The 14,159-nt window shown below is 39.4% G+C and overlaps 1 protein-coding gene across 6 annotated transcripts in view; it reads right to left on the reverse strand.

The window, feature by feature from the left end:
• The window catches only part of LOC126475247 (inositol polyphosphate-5-phosphatase A), a 327,646-nt gene that overhangs the window by 116,077 nt on the left and 197,410 nt on the right, over positions 1-14,159 (reverse strand). For all 6 annotated transcript variants that reach the window (XM_050102946.1, XM_050102949.1, XM_050102945.1 and 3 more), the window contains one exon: positions 6,069-6,146. In XM_050102946.1, the coding sequence (XP_049958903.1) occupies positions 6,069-6,146 (78 nt within the window). The remainder of the gene's footprint in view (positions 1-6,068; positions 6,147-14,159) is intronic.

Consider the following 14,159-nt stretch of genomic DNA (forward strand, 5'->3'; position numbering starts at 1 on the left):
GTCAACATAACTGGAACGTGCCGCCAACGAACCGTACAGCGGAATGCGGCTATTATTCGTGGGCGTAACAACAGCTCCTAGATCTTCCTGTTTCTGGCGGCGGCGATGTCACTCTTCCCTTGCATCAAATGTCGTAACTGCGTGTGACAACCAGCTCAACACATAGGACAGTGATAAAAGCAGAGTAACAAGTGCTGTGTTATGTATAGTGTTTGTGAGTCCTCAGCGGCGATGATGCCACTCCCCTTAGTGAAATCGTGTGAAGTTCTGCTCAGCTTATAGGTAGGGCCCCAAAGCAGAGTCCCCAATATTTCCTTATGGTGTGAAAAGTGCTCAAGCCAACAAAATGTCTTTTGTTTATAAATGATTCACTCAATGTAACTTGGTTGTAAATGGAAAATATTTCTTTAAAGGTATGTACTGATTTTTGTATAAGTAGTCTGTGTGCTGTGTGCCAATTTACAAATTTCAAGAGTTAATTGATAAAATGTTTTATGCCTGTAACTGTAGTTTTGACAGATGCATAGTGTCAATGCTTTTGTGTATATAGGTTTTACATTTGTATTAGGTTATTTAAAATTAGGCTCATTTATTCAGATTCCATTCCTTAGTGTCAATTATGTTCTTTACTGTGATTCATGTGTGTAATTAGGAGTAACCTTTACTAATATGCTTGATATCTCCAACAAAAGGGAAACTGTGTCAGTCACATTATCTTATCTTTTTTACATTTTTCTTGCTGATTAACAGACAGTTAGTAAATTATGTGTAAAGTTCTTGCTGTCATTAAATAATTTTCAAATTGCTATATTCACTGATCATGTTTTATGAGCGTGGAGATAAGGCTAATTAACATTAGTTATATTTTGAAAGTCATTTGTTCTCAGGGTCAAATACTTATTGCAACTACTTTGACATGAAATACTAAACAGTGTAATTTCGAAATTTTGATTTTTTACTGTATAACTTTCGCTAGGACTTCTGAGTCCCCTCAAAAGGTAACCTAGCTCTAGTTTTGTTTTGGTGGGGATGTGAGGGTACTGGTGTGTAGTATCTGTAAGTGGTTGTTCTTTGGAGGGCAACAATGCCCAGTGGCGGAGAGAGTCGCAAGCAGAAGCAGTTGTTGAGATGCTGTGGAAGGTGTAGGCTGCGTGAGCCAAAGGCAGTTGCGTAGCGAAGGATTTATCTCTCTGTTTAATAGCAGTGGCACACAGTTTGAATAATAGTGTGTTTATGTTTGTGCAGTGTGATAAAGGAAATAAATTAAATTTTACCAGTTCTTAATGCGTCTCCATCAGTTAGTACCACATCATTGCATATAACAATGAACGAAGTATCGATATACACAGTCAACTAAAACAAGAGGAATGTAACATAACAATCATTAATTAACCCATATAATCTCCAAGCAGACGGGAGCTTATCAGGGGTACTGCACCACTGGAGGAAGATATAAATTGCAGACAGTTATTTCCTGCGTCATCCTTATTCTGACAGTCATAGCTTCAAGAGGGGTTTGAAGGGTCAGTGTTTCACTACCGACTGAGTTTAGGACATAAATGCAAACTCCACCTGATACACTATTATAGTCCCAACAGTTCCTGTAATATCCCTTATAGTCACAGAGGGCAAGGGTCTGCATTTCCAGGAACCAGGTTTCCTGGAGGGCAATGCAGAAAGCAGGTATAAAGCTTAACACTTGCTGTATATCAGTCAGGCAGAGGAAAAAACTGAAGGATGACGTCATAGTGAGACTGGGAAGGTGTGGAACATTCAATGAGGCAGTTTACGCCTCAGGGTTACCTGCTGCCACCGACTTATTGCCTGAGCAGTCTATATCCATTGTGTCTGAGGACCTGGCGAGATCTAGGTCCTCAGCGGATACCAGAATCTCCACCTTATCCCCAGACACAGAGCTTGTAGACAGTGGTGGTGTGGGTGCCACCACAATTTCCTTGGTCTTACGGGTCGTCTTTTTGGACTTCTCTCACTGCTCCTTGGGTTTCTCTGGCTGGGAGGGCTTCACTGACTCAGTCTCCGGGACTGAGGATGATCGTGAAGCCCTACGACCAGCTGCTTTTGGGCACTTCAGCCACTGACGGGAGTCATGTTTCCCGTTAGCAGAAACCTGGGAAGGGAGTGACCCAAGGGACCCCTTCCTGGTGAGAGGAACTGAAGAAGACTTATGCTTCTCCGGCTGAGAAGTAAGGACTGGACGGTTGGGTAAGTGGTGCGGGAGCAACAGGCGGGGGAACTGACCACCTCCAAGGGGGCAGGTGTAGCCTTCTGGCTCTGAGAGCCAACCGGAATTCACGGACCTGATGGGGCTACAACTGTTCTCGTAGTGGTGGCATATGAGAGGGTCACAGCCAGAGGATGCAGGCGCTCATATTTTCTCCTAGCCTCAGTGTAGGTCAGTCGGTCCAGGGTCTTGTATTCCACGATTTTCCTCTCTTTCTGTAGAATCATGCAGTCTGGTGAGCAAGGTGAATGATGCTCTCTGCAGTTAACACTGATGGGAGGCGGGGCAGATGGATTATTGGGATGTGATGGATGTCCACAATCTCGACATGTGACGCTGGAAGTACAGTGGGAAGACATAAGGCCAAACTTCCAGCACTTAAAGCACCGCATCAGGGGAGGGATATAGGGCTTGATGTCACAGCGGTAGACCATCACCTTGACCTTCTTGGGGAAGGTGTCACCCTCGAAGGCCAAGATGAAGGCACCAGTGGAAACCTGATTATCCCTCGGACCCTGATGGACATGCTGTACGAAATTAGCACCACACTGTTCTAAGTTGACGTGCAGCTCGTTATCAGATTGCAAAAGGTCCCTGTGGAATATAATACCCTGGACCATATTTCAGCTCTTATGGGGTGTGATGGTAACAGAAACATCCCTCAACAGGTTACAAATGAGTAAAGTCCGTGACTGGGCAGAGGATGCTGTTTTTATTAAGACTGACCCAGATCGCATTTTGGACAAGCTCTCTACCTCTCCAAACTTGTCCTCTAAATGCTCTACAAAAAACTGTGGCTTCATCAAATCAAAGAGTACCCATCAGTTCTCATACATACAAGGTACCGGGGTGAATAAGGTTCGCTGCCATCCTTAGCCTGGCGTTCATCCCATGGTGTGGCCAGGGAGGTTAATGATTTAGGGCCGTGCTTTTCTGCATTGTACTGAGACTTGTAATGCTTAGAGACTGCTGGTGTTTGATAACCAGCAAGTGATGATGTGATACACTTCATTGCGCGTCATCCGCCCTGCTGCCACCCACTCCGACCAGGGGACCTCACCACCGGTGCCACCCAGCCAAGGCAAAGGCCACCTGGCAGGATGGCCATTGCGGGGAGTCCCGAAGCCCCAGAATGACGGGCATCTACTCCTTGGCATACGTGGGGAGTTAACGGTGCAGGCATCAGCAGAGCGATCCATGTATTGTCACGGGACTACAACCAACAGGGTATATGGCAGCCCCACCACAACGGACTGGCTACCGTGCTGGATATGAGGTGCAAAGAAGTCCATGGTCATCGTCGGCACAAAAAGCAACACTGCATAGTGCATGGTGGAAAATGCACCCAGGAAGGCGTCCTTGCCCAAGAGATGGAGAATGAGTTGGGCTGCAGTGCAACGACGAGAAGGTGGGCTAAAGATCTGAAGGCATGATGGACACAATGCACCATGTAAGGCACCCTTCTCTAATTGGCTCGCTCTTTGGGAAAATTTTGAAAAATGGACGTCAAACCCTACAGGGGACCATCATATGAAGACCAAAACATATGAGACTCCTTTTAGTCACCTTTTATGACAGGCAGGAATACCTTGGGCATATTCTAATCCCCGGACCCACAGGGGAGGGTGGGGGCGGGTGGGGTTCTACAGGTCCCACAAAAAGTCAATTAAGATGAGAACTTCATTCCTGAGTAAACTTGATACAAATGAGATGTTATGAGTGCCCCCATCAATTTCCCTCTGCTGGCCATTTAATCTCATTATCAATTTACTTACATAGTTTCCATCAATTTTAATTATTTAAATACATTTCCACCATCTTTGTAAATCAGGTGTTTAAGCAAAACCCCACATTCCCGGATGAACAAATTATGTGCCTAACGGACACTGCCGAAACAGCTTAAGGTAACCGACTGTTGGGGTCACTGACTATTCTCCAACGTCAGAATTCTGGTTTGTTGAATCAAGAACACTGAACCTGCGAAACCATCAATCTGCTTTCATCCATGATGTCATCTAAATGGTGTCCATAAACCACTTGTTGAAAACCATTACACGCAAAATATTTGCACCAGAAGAATTACAGTTATTCTTACAACAGCAAATCTGTTGGCTAAACTCAAGGTAAAGAAGGCAACATTACAAATCAGTTATTTGCCACAAGTAATATTTTGTACTCAAATACATTGACTCGCCAACTTAATTATTCACTGTCACCTTCCAACCAACCTAAACCTCAGGCTACACCGCCCTAAACCTCAGGCTACACTGTAGATCAATCTGTCACCACAGGCTCCATTTCACAAAGGAATACAGAGGCAGATAATGTTACTGGTGTTCTTTTCTCTTCCTTTTTGTGTAGAAAATATTTCACACAGTGCAACATTATTACGACATGCGTCAAAGTCAATATATGGTATCAGTGAGTTCAGGCTCACAGAACTGCTCACCATTTAGAGCACTTAGGAGGTATTATGGGGTATATGTAACTAAGAAAGACAGTGCATGCCGAGAACACTGCCTCTCATTTTAAATTATATGTAGGTTTTTAAAGGTAAAGGTAAGGCTCTCATTGGTTTGAACACCACAGTGTTTTACTAGGGATGGTCCTATGGAAGTGGTATGCTTTTGCCTTTCTCTGACCTTTAAACTGTCTCACCAAGTCAGGGCCTACAATTAAACATGGACTTCAAACCACAGGGAAACTTGGTATATTTTGCATTAACAAACATTGTCAGAGGTGAAAGAAGTGTTAAGTGACAGATACGAATCCTAGGACTGACCTTTGGAATTGTAGTCTGGCACTTTGCCATTGATCTATACCATGTCTTCACTTACATTTTATAAACTGCACACAGATAATGTATTGTCGAACAAAACTGGGAATTAAAAAAATTGAAGGATTAAATGAGGAAAGTGAAGGACTCATAATTTTAACACACACACACACACACACACACACACACACACACACAGAAAAAACATTGACTGTCAATACTCATTTGCCTGTCAGTATTAATCTATAGTTGTACAGTTTGAACAGGAATGTCAGGCAGTAACCTATTTATTTTTAAAAGTTTAAGTGATTGCAAATAATACTTACTGCAAAATTAAAAATGTAAAATATAAAGTAATAAAAGAAAAAGAATATGAGAAAAGACCAGAATTAACTGATCACACAATGATATCTTAAACGTTAATGTGTTTTAACAGGTTTTGGATCCAGAAGACATGTTTCTCCACTGCTGCACTGAGGTTTTGCAGATTACCAAGACACATCATATGAGATCAATCATCCCAGTATGTTTTGTTTCATTTACAGTGCACTATATTGGTGATCATTCTTTCCACTCATTTCCCCCACTGAAATTTAATGTATCTTCACATTCTTTTTCCACTACAATAATGGAGTACCTGGATTCTGACTTGTTTTGAGACAATTTTGAGTTACTCAAACATTTGAGGTGCTTATTCATTTATTATTCTCTGCTTTCTGTCAACACCACTTTTACTGTGGCATAGGGTTAGCCTATGAACCCTCCTGCACAAACTTTGTCGGAAGAATTATTCATAAATAAAAACATAGAAAATTATTTTATGCAGACACATATGGTAGTTCAACATCAGAAACAATACATTAATAACAACATAAAAATGACAACTGGCAATGAGTAACAAATTAAGAAACACAACTGATGTCATAACTAGCTTCATAACAGTAACAGGAATATACAGAAAGACAACAGAGCATGGTCAAGCAAACGGGAAGGAATGTCCTTTTTTTTAAAAAAAAATAAATAAATAAAAAATTGAATACGTGCACTCACCCATTCGGCATTGTCATCAACAAAAACTTTTTGATGCTCCTGATGACTAAATTCTTTCTTGCCGAGTGACAAAATTACCTGAAAATGTGTTTCAAATAAGTAACACATTATGCAGAGTAATAAAATTTACTGTGAATATTTCACAACACAAAAGAATTTGATTATGTAGGTCAGAATTCAAAGCCACATATACTTAAGAGACATTTATCTTACTTAGATTAACGTCAAAAGTACAGCTCTACACAAAAAAATGAAAAACAAAGAATATACATCAAACCAGAGAAACCAGCCACTTGCAGAAAGAAAAAACAATGCACATCACTGGTCGGTCTCTTGTCCTCACCCTTAAAGCATGTTGGGGTACTTTAATATGACTTGTCGTCTAGCTCTTTTACAGACGACCGGTTGATGTGTCGGTGTGAGCACAGGTGTGATTGGTTTTTCTACAGTCTTCTGGCATCTTGGCATTGTCTTTTCAGTTCAACTAGGTGTAGGCTCACCTGACCCTCCATCATCCTGAACTGGAGGAGCGCTTTTGTGCTTCGGCAATGGTAAGGTCCATGCTGGTTTCACTCTTTCAATGGACACCTTGACAATTTTTCCATTTTGCGAGATGTCTATAGTATGGGAATTATGTCGCAGTACTTGACAGGGCCTAGTATAAGGAGGTTGTTGGGTCAGGCGAGCCTAGACCCAGTTGAACTGAGGAGACAATGCCACGATTCCAGAGAACTATAGAACAACCAGCCACACCTCTGCTCACACTGACACATCAACTGGTCGTCCATAAAAGAGCTGGGAGGCTTTGTGGGAACAAGAGACCGACCAGTTAGGTGCCTTGTTTGTTCTTTGGATGAATGTTTTGTGAATTGTGGTTTATTAGTCTCATAACATACACAATCTAAATCATTTGATTCAGGTACAGGAGACACGTCAAAATTTTGATAAAGTTTTACCATATACATACAACACCTGATTTTAACAAATGGCACCATAACAATAATACAATATAAAAATACACATACAATAAAAAAACCAACAATTAATTATAACAACTGATTTTAACAAATGGTATCATAATAATAATACAATTTTGTTACACGTACAATAAAAGACTAACAATTAATTACCCATTGCTCAAATTATCATGTCATCCTCTATGAATTCTTCTACTGAATAGTAGCATTTATCCCACAGAATCTGTTGTAGCCTTATTTTTAGACACTCTGGCTTCATATTAAATATATTTTTGCCCATTAGCTTGTTATATATTGTCATCCCCATATACTGTGGAGTTCGTGCATGTAATTTCAAATGGTGTGTGGGTAACACAAAATTATTTTTATTTCTTGTGTTGTATGTGTGGTTAAAATGATTTCCCTCAAATAATTTTTGTCTGCTGTGTACAAAGATTATAATTTCATAAATGTATATGGAGGGAACTGTTAGGATTTGCAGGTTCTGAAGTAATGGGGGACAAGATTCTGTTTGTTGTGCACTATACATGTATCTTATAATTTTCTTTTGCAGTTTCAGTATTCGAGATACACTACTTGAATTCCCCCAGAAAATGATACCATACCTAATGACAGATTCAAAATAACTATGATATGCTATTTTTCATGTACTCATGTCAGTAGAGTTTGCTAGTATTTGCACTGCAAATGCAAAGCTGCTTAGTTTATTTGATAGGAACTCAATATGTGTACTCCAGTTTAAGTTGTTGTCCACATTTAGTCCTAGGAATTTGACTGTGTTAACTTCTTCCATAGGATGATTGTGATAATGTATTTTAAGATCCACACATTTCAAATGTTTGGATTTGAAATGTACCATATTGGTTTTTGCAATGTTCAGTTTCAAGCCATTTAACTGGAACAAGTTTTCTGGAGTACCCATTGTGCTCACAATGGAGCTCTGATTTTTTTCTGCATCATCTTCAATTAAAACAGAAGTGTCATCCGCAAACAGAACTGATGGGGAATTTATATTTATGGGCAAGTCATTTGCATAAAATAGGAACAGGATTGGCCCCAAAATGGAGCCTTGAGGCACACCTTGTGATACTGTACTCCATTTACAATAATAATTCACTGCATTTGATGTGACACCCTTTGCTTTCTGTTGTGCAAGTATGATGTGAGCCATTTCAGAGCTTTGTCCTTAATCCCATATTTGTTTTATCTGTAGATAAGCAAGTCATGGTTCACCGAGTCAAATGCTTTTGAAAGATCGCAGAAGATACCTGTGACTTTACTCCTCTGATCCAATGATTTGGGTATTTTCTCAATAAAGTTATTTACTGCATCCAGTGTGTTTTTTCCTTGTTGGAATCCAAATTGGTTACTTACAATAATATCATTTTTTATGATAAAATTTTTGATCTGATTTGCAGCTACTTTCTCTAACACTTTTGACAGGATTGGGAGAATAGAAATAGGGCAATAGTTTCCCATATCTTGCCTCGACCCTTTCTTGAACAGAGGTTTCACTTCGGCATATTTTAACACATCAGGAAAGCACCCCTGTTCAAAACATTGGTTGATTATTTTAGCTAGCGGGGGTGCTATTATGACATATACCGCTTTAATCACTTTAGCTAATTTCTCTGGTTTGCTGTATATTCTTTGTTTTTTGGGGTTACCAATTATGTAGGTCAAAAATCAAATCCACATATACTTAGAAACATTTATTTTGCTTTGATTAATGTCTGAAGCACAGCTCTAAACAAAAAATGAACTTAAAACCAGAGAAATCAGCTATTCGTCCAAAGAACAAACAATGCACTTCACTGGTTGGGCTCTTGTTCCCACAACTGCACGTTGTTATTTTTATCTATTGTGTTACTGCTTATCTGGTACAAACTCAAGACAAGACAACTGAGATAATGTTCTGCTTTGTTGTCCTGAACCACAGAACCCCCGTGTGTGTGTGTGTGTGTGTGTGTGTGTGTGTGTGTGTGTAGCCATGGCGGTGCTTTTCTAGTACTTCAGAGTGTTACGCGGTGGAGCAGGAAAGAAAGATCTGTGCCTTTTAGATGTAGCAAGAGGATGTCAGAAAATAAACAACTTTAAGAGGGAGGACGTGGATTACAATTGGCACATGGAAAGAAGTTTGATACAAAGAAACACTTTTTGTGATGTTATTTCAGACACACTGATAGACATTCCTACATAAATCTTCATCCATGATCAAGGGGATTGACAAGATATGGAGAAATGTTAGAATAAAGAGAGAGCTGCTGCTGCTGCTGCTGCTGCTAGGTAGCCTTCAGTATCTGCAAGTAACATGAAAAGAATATGAAGTTAGTAGTATTTGCATATATAGTGTACAGTTTAACCAAATGGCACAGGAACTGCAGAAGTTGGACACTGCATGTGACACAGGTGTTGGCCTGATGTGGCAGACTTCGTCATTCTTATAATAAATGTGTGCTTTGTTGGTCTGCATCTAGATGGCACAGTTTCCTTGAAATCTTACTGATAAACAAAAAGTAAATGTAACAGAAATGAATGGAATGACAGCTATAAAGAGATTTAATAAATTTGAAAGCACAATCTTAATTGATGGATAGTCACGGTCCTACGTACAGTCAATAAAAAATCAAGCTCATTCTTTCATTGCTTATTGACCATACTGCCCATGAAATGTATTGTTTCTTTTTAAACCTGTGACATAACATGTAAAGTTTGCTCAAAAGTTGGATGTGTTACTCTTGTAACCAATACAATAGGATCTAAGGATGGTTCATGTTGAGCCAAAACTGGTCTTTCAAAATAATTAAAGCATATAGATGGACAGTAAAAATATGTTTTGTAAGTCACTATGGACCTTCTCTGGGGACTTTATGTCAATTACTGACAAGAACTGTAGGAAGTAAAGAGACAGAGAGCAGAAAATACTACATTTCTTCTCCAAAGGAAAAATAAATAAAGGATAACACAAATAAAAGAAATAAATATTGATATGTTGTCACAGACATGAAACACAACTAAAGTTGATCACCGCAACTGAGTGCACTGAACGTGTTTGGTACCTGTTAGATTTTACATCTGTTATGCTAAAGAATGGAACCTATCCTAGAGAAGGTTTTCATAGAGCACTGGAATGTCCTATATATGCAAAAAGAAGACCCAGCTGAATACAGTTTTCAAGAATCTTTGGAGAACTGCTGTGCAGTACTACAGATTGATATTACTGATGTCAATTACTTGTAGCTTTATGGAACATGTGTCCTCTTGTAGCTTTATGGAACGTGTTATGTTTGCATACAAACACTTTCTTTTCCTTTCTTTCTTTTGAGGTCAGAAGAACTCCTAAGAGTTTAGTTGTAGCTTTATGGAAGAAATGTTATGTTTGCATACAAATACTTTCTTTTCCTTTCTTTCAATGTCAGAAAAACTCCTCTTTAACAACTGACATGGCTTCCATGAGCACAGATTGCATGAAGTCCAGATTGATCTTTTGTTTATGACATCCATAAGACAACAGGTAATAATGTCACTGTCGATTCAGTGTTTTTCAGATTTCAGAATGCTAACTGTTACCTGGTAAATTAAATAAATGTGAACGATACGATAGTAGATTTTTTTGTTGTGTGAGGGTCGGTGATACGGTAATTCTTCCCATTCTTTTTTATTTTTATTTTACAAGAAAAGTAAACCATATATATAGGGTAACAGCTACAACATTCATTATTAATATGTCACTTGTCAATATGATCATCTTTGCATACAGTTTTCATCCACCATGAAACAAAAGCATGTATACCTGTGCAGTAAAAATCATGCTCCTGCTTTCTCAGTCACTGACACACAGAATTTACAAGGTCTCCACATCTTTAAAGTATGCCCTCATGAGCTTCTCCATGTCATCTGGACAGATGGAAGTCTGGTAGTGTTGCAGATTGGATGCAATTGCTTCCCTTGCCACTTTAATCGGTCAACAATTTTGATACTCTGCTGTACAAATCATGGAGCAAACCAGTTTTCAATAAGGCCATCACACAGCTTTCATATGGTTACATATTTCATATGTTGTTACCAAGTGGTCAACATGGATGGCTGGATGATCTGGTCATTGCGATGGATGTTGTGAGAAGTCAGTGCAGTTGCTCACTTGCCACTGCACAATGCATCAGCCAACTGTGTTTCCCTTCAGCTTCTTTACAGTGAAGAACTCATCGGCTAATGGTGTTGTAATTCACAGTGTCACCTCCATGCACCTGCTTCAGGATTTCATGAATGTAATTAGGCATTTCACCTTCTGTAGTAAGGAATTCAATCACAGAATAATGTCTTACGCATATGTTAATGTTGCCCATTTTCTAAATTTGTACAAAGCTATCATCTGTTAATGTAGGATGCAGTTACTGGAGTAGTTTCTAGAAGAAGGTTTGCAGAAGTATGCCAAATTCACAATTACTACATTATCAACTTAATGAAGGAGAAAGAAATAAGATCTCTACTTTCTGACTGTCCCTTGTAAGACAGTGGTTTGAAAAGTTCTTGGAATCACCACGAGAGGTCAGCGATGAGTTGTTCACATGATATTCATTGGACTGTTGCCTGTCAACACGTGCCATGGCAATGCTCTTGGAAGAGAGCTGTGGCAGTGACGTGGTTCTGTTTGTTGTTGCTCCTACATAGTGATTTGCAAAGACGAAAAAAATAAATAAATAAATAAATAAAAACAAAAATAGAGATTCGAGCAGCGATTAAGTACTTCATGAAGAAAGGTATGAAAGCAAAGGACATTCATGCCAATTTCCAGAATACACTGGGGGGGGGGGGGGGACTCTGCTCCTTCATATTCAACTGTTGCCAAGTGGACAAATGAATTTAAATTTGATCGGGAGAGCTTAGATGATGATCCGCACAGTGGTCGGCCAAGCTGTGTCACTACTCCAGAAATAACTGCAAAATTGAACAAAATGGTCACGAAGGATCACCAACTGAAAGTGTGTGAAACTGCTCATGCTTTCCAGATGTCATCTCAAAGGGCATGTCACATTTTATCTGAAGACACAGAAATGAAAAAATTACCTGCAAGATGGGTGCTGCGACAAGACAATGCATGCCCGCACACGTGCCGTCGTCACGTCAAAATTACATGAACTAAGGTAAGAATTGTTGCCACATCCATCTTATTCACCTGATGTGGCCGTCAGACTTCCATCTCTTCACAAAACTGAAAATTTTTCTTGGAAGATGAAGATTCACTTCAAACAATGAATTGATAGCCGGAGTTGACAACTGTTTGGCAGGCCTGGAGGAAACTCATTTCTGATAGGGGATCAAGGCACTAGGAAATCATTAGACCAAGTGCATTAATCTACAAGGAGACTACATTGAAAAATATAAAAAAAAGTTTCAGTGATGTAAGTACTTTTTCTCTATTCTGTTCTGAGAACTTTTCAAACCACCCTCATACTATACATCAGTCTAAATGGGAAGACATAAGCAAAATCTAAAGAAACCTTACACTTACTGCGAAGAAGTGAGGCTGTTCTTGGACCACATGGTTTTACACATGTGTGAGTAGTCAAATATACAAGGGCATGCTTTCAGAGAAATTTAGGGTAGGACAGTCAAAAATGTAGTTGTGTGGAAGGCAGATGCCAAATGGAGAGTCACTAGAAGAATCTTGAAAAACTGTAATGCATCTATGAAGGAAGTGAATGTTGTTCCTCAGTCTTAGATCTTTATCAAGTTTGATTAACAAAAGATGCAAAGAATATTCAAAGACAAGCCACACAATTCATCACATTTCTTTAACCAGTGTGAAAGTGTCAAACCTCGACAATTTTCAGTTGGAGATACCGCAGGAAGGACAAAGTGAACCACATATAGAACTATTCTCAAAAATGTGAGAGCATACAAATGAAAGAACTTAAATCATGAGCATAATGATAAAATGAGAATAGCAGAAAGAAGATGATGATTTGGTTATGATCAAAAATGGGTTGCATAATAAAAGAAGTGAAAATGTGTGCTGCCTTGGTAGGAAAATGGCCAATGTGAGGAAAACATCACAAATGTGAGGGGGCAATCAAACATTTTCTGTTCGAAGACTGTACACTCCAGAACCGATATGCCAATCAGGCAAAATTACAGTAAACACTAAGGTAGGCATCCTACTGATGCACCAGGTTTAAAATACGCAATTGGTAAAACAATGTCCTGCTGCCTGAAGAAGTCCGTAACTGCTTACTAAGCATCCTCATCCAACAGGAATCGTTGGCCCTTCAAGGCCTTTTTTAAGGGACCAAAGGCATAGTAATCACACGGGGAGAGATCAGAACCATAGGCGGGTGCTTGATATCGCCCACGTGATTCAGCATAACTTTTGTGTTACAACATTTGTAATATGAGGATGTATGCTATAATGAAGCAGCAGCGTTCCACAACTGGTTTTCAGCAGACATGCTGCCCCATGCGCTGTCTTCATTCTACAATGAATATCTGCTGGTGTTTGTCCTTTGGCAGGCGACAAAAGAATAACACCTCGTTGGCTCTGTTTGGATACAAGATCACCATAGTTCACATTTCTGCATTTAGCACATGCATGTCATGAAGACACGAAGGCCACACTGTTTTCATCAACCCTTAAATAAGGTATGACCTAGACAGGATTACCAGTGTAGGAGCTCTAATGACGTGTGATACTATATGGACTGAGTAAGATGTTTCAAAGATAACATATGTGGAGTCCAACATTGCACTTTGTTGAAGGATATTAAAAATTAAGTGGAAATTAAGTGGCCTGAGAAAAATAATAAATGAAGAAGTACTAAGAAAATAGATGACAGAGAAATCTAGGGCTATCCCTTCCCAAAAGATGGAACTGGTTAGCAGAACAAGTTCTAAGATGTCCTGGATTAATTATTTTGTATATTAAGGCTTCCCCTCATTTGTTCTTGTGGAGTATGGAAAGAATGTTCACCAGTATACTTTTCTGTAAGCCCTCACTGGTCTGATTTTATCTCCACTGTCACTAAAAGAGCACTACATAGTAGATTGAATAATATTCATAAAATCCACTTATAGCTATCCAATACACCTAACTAATACAGAGGATGAATAAGTATTT

This window comes from Schistocerca serialis, chromosome 4, assembly GCF_023864345.2.
Source record: "Schistocerca serialis cubense isolate TAMUIC-IGC-003099 chromosome 4, iqSchSeri2.2, whole genome shotgun sequence".
In the NCBI taxonomy this organism is placed as follows: Eukaryota; Metazoa; Arthropoda; class Insecta; order Orthoptera; family Acrididae; genus Schistocerca; species Schistocerca serialis.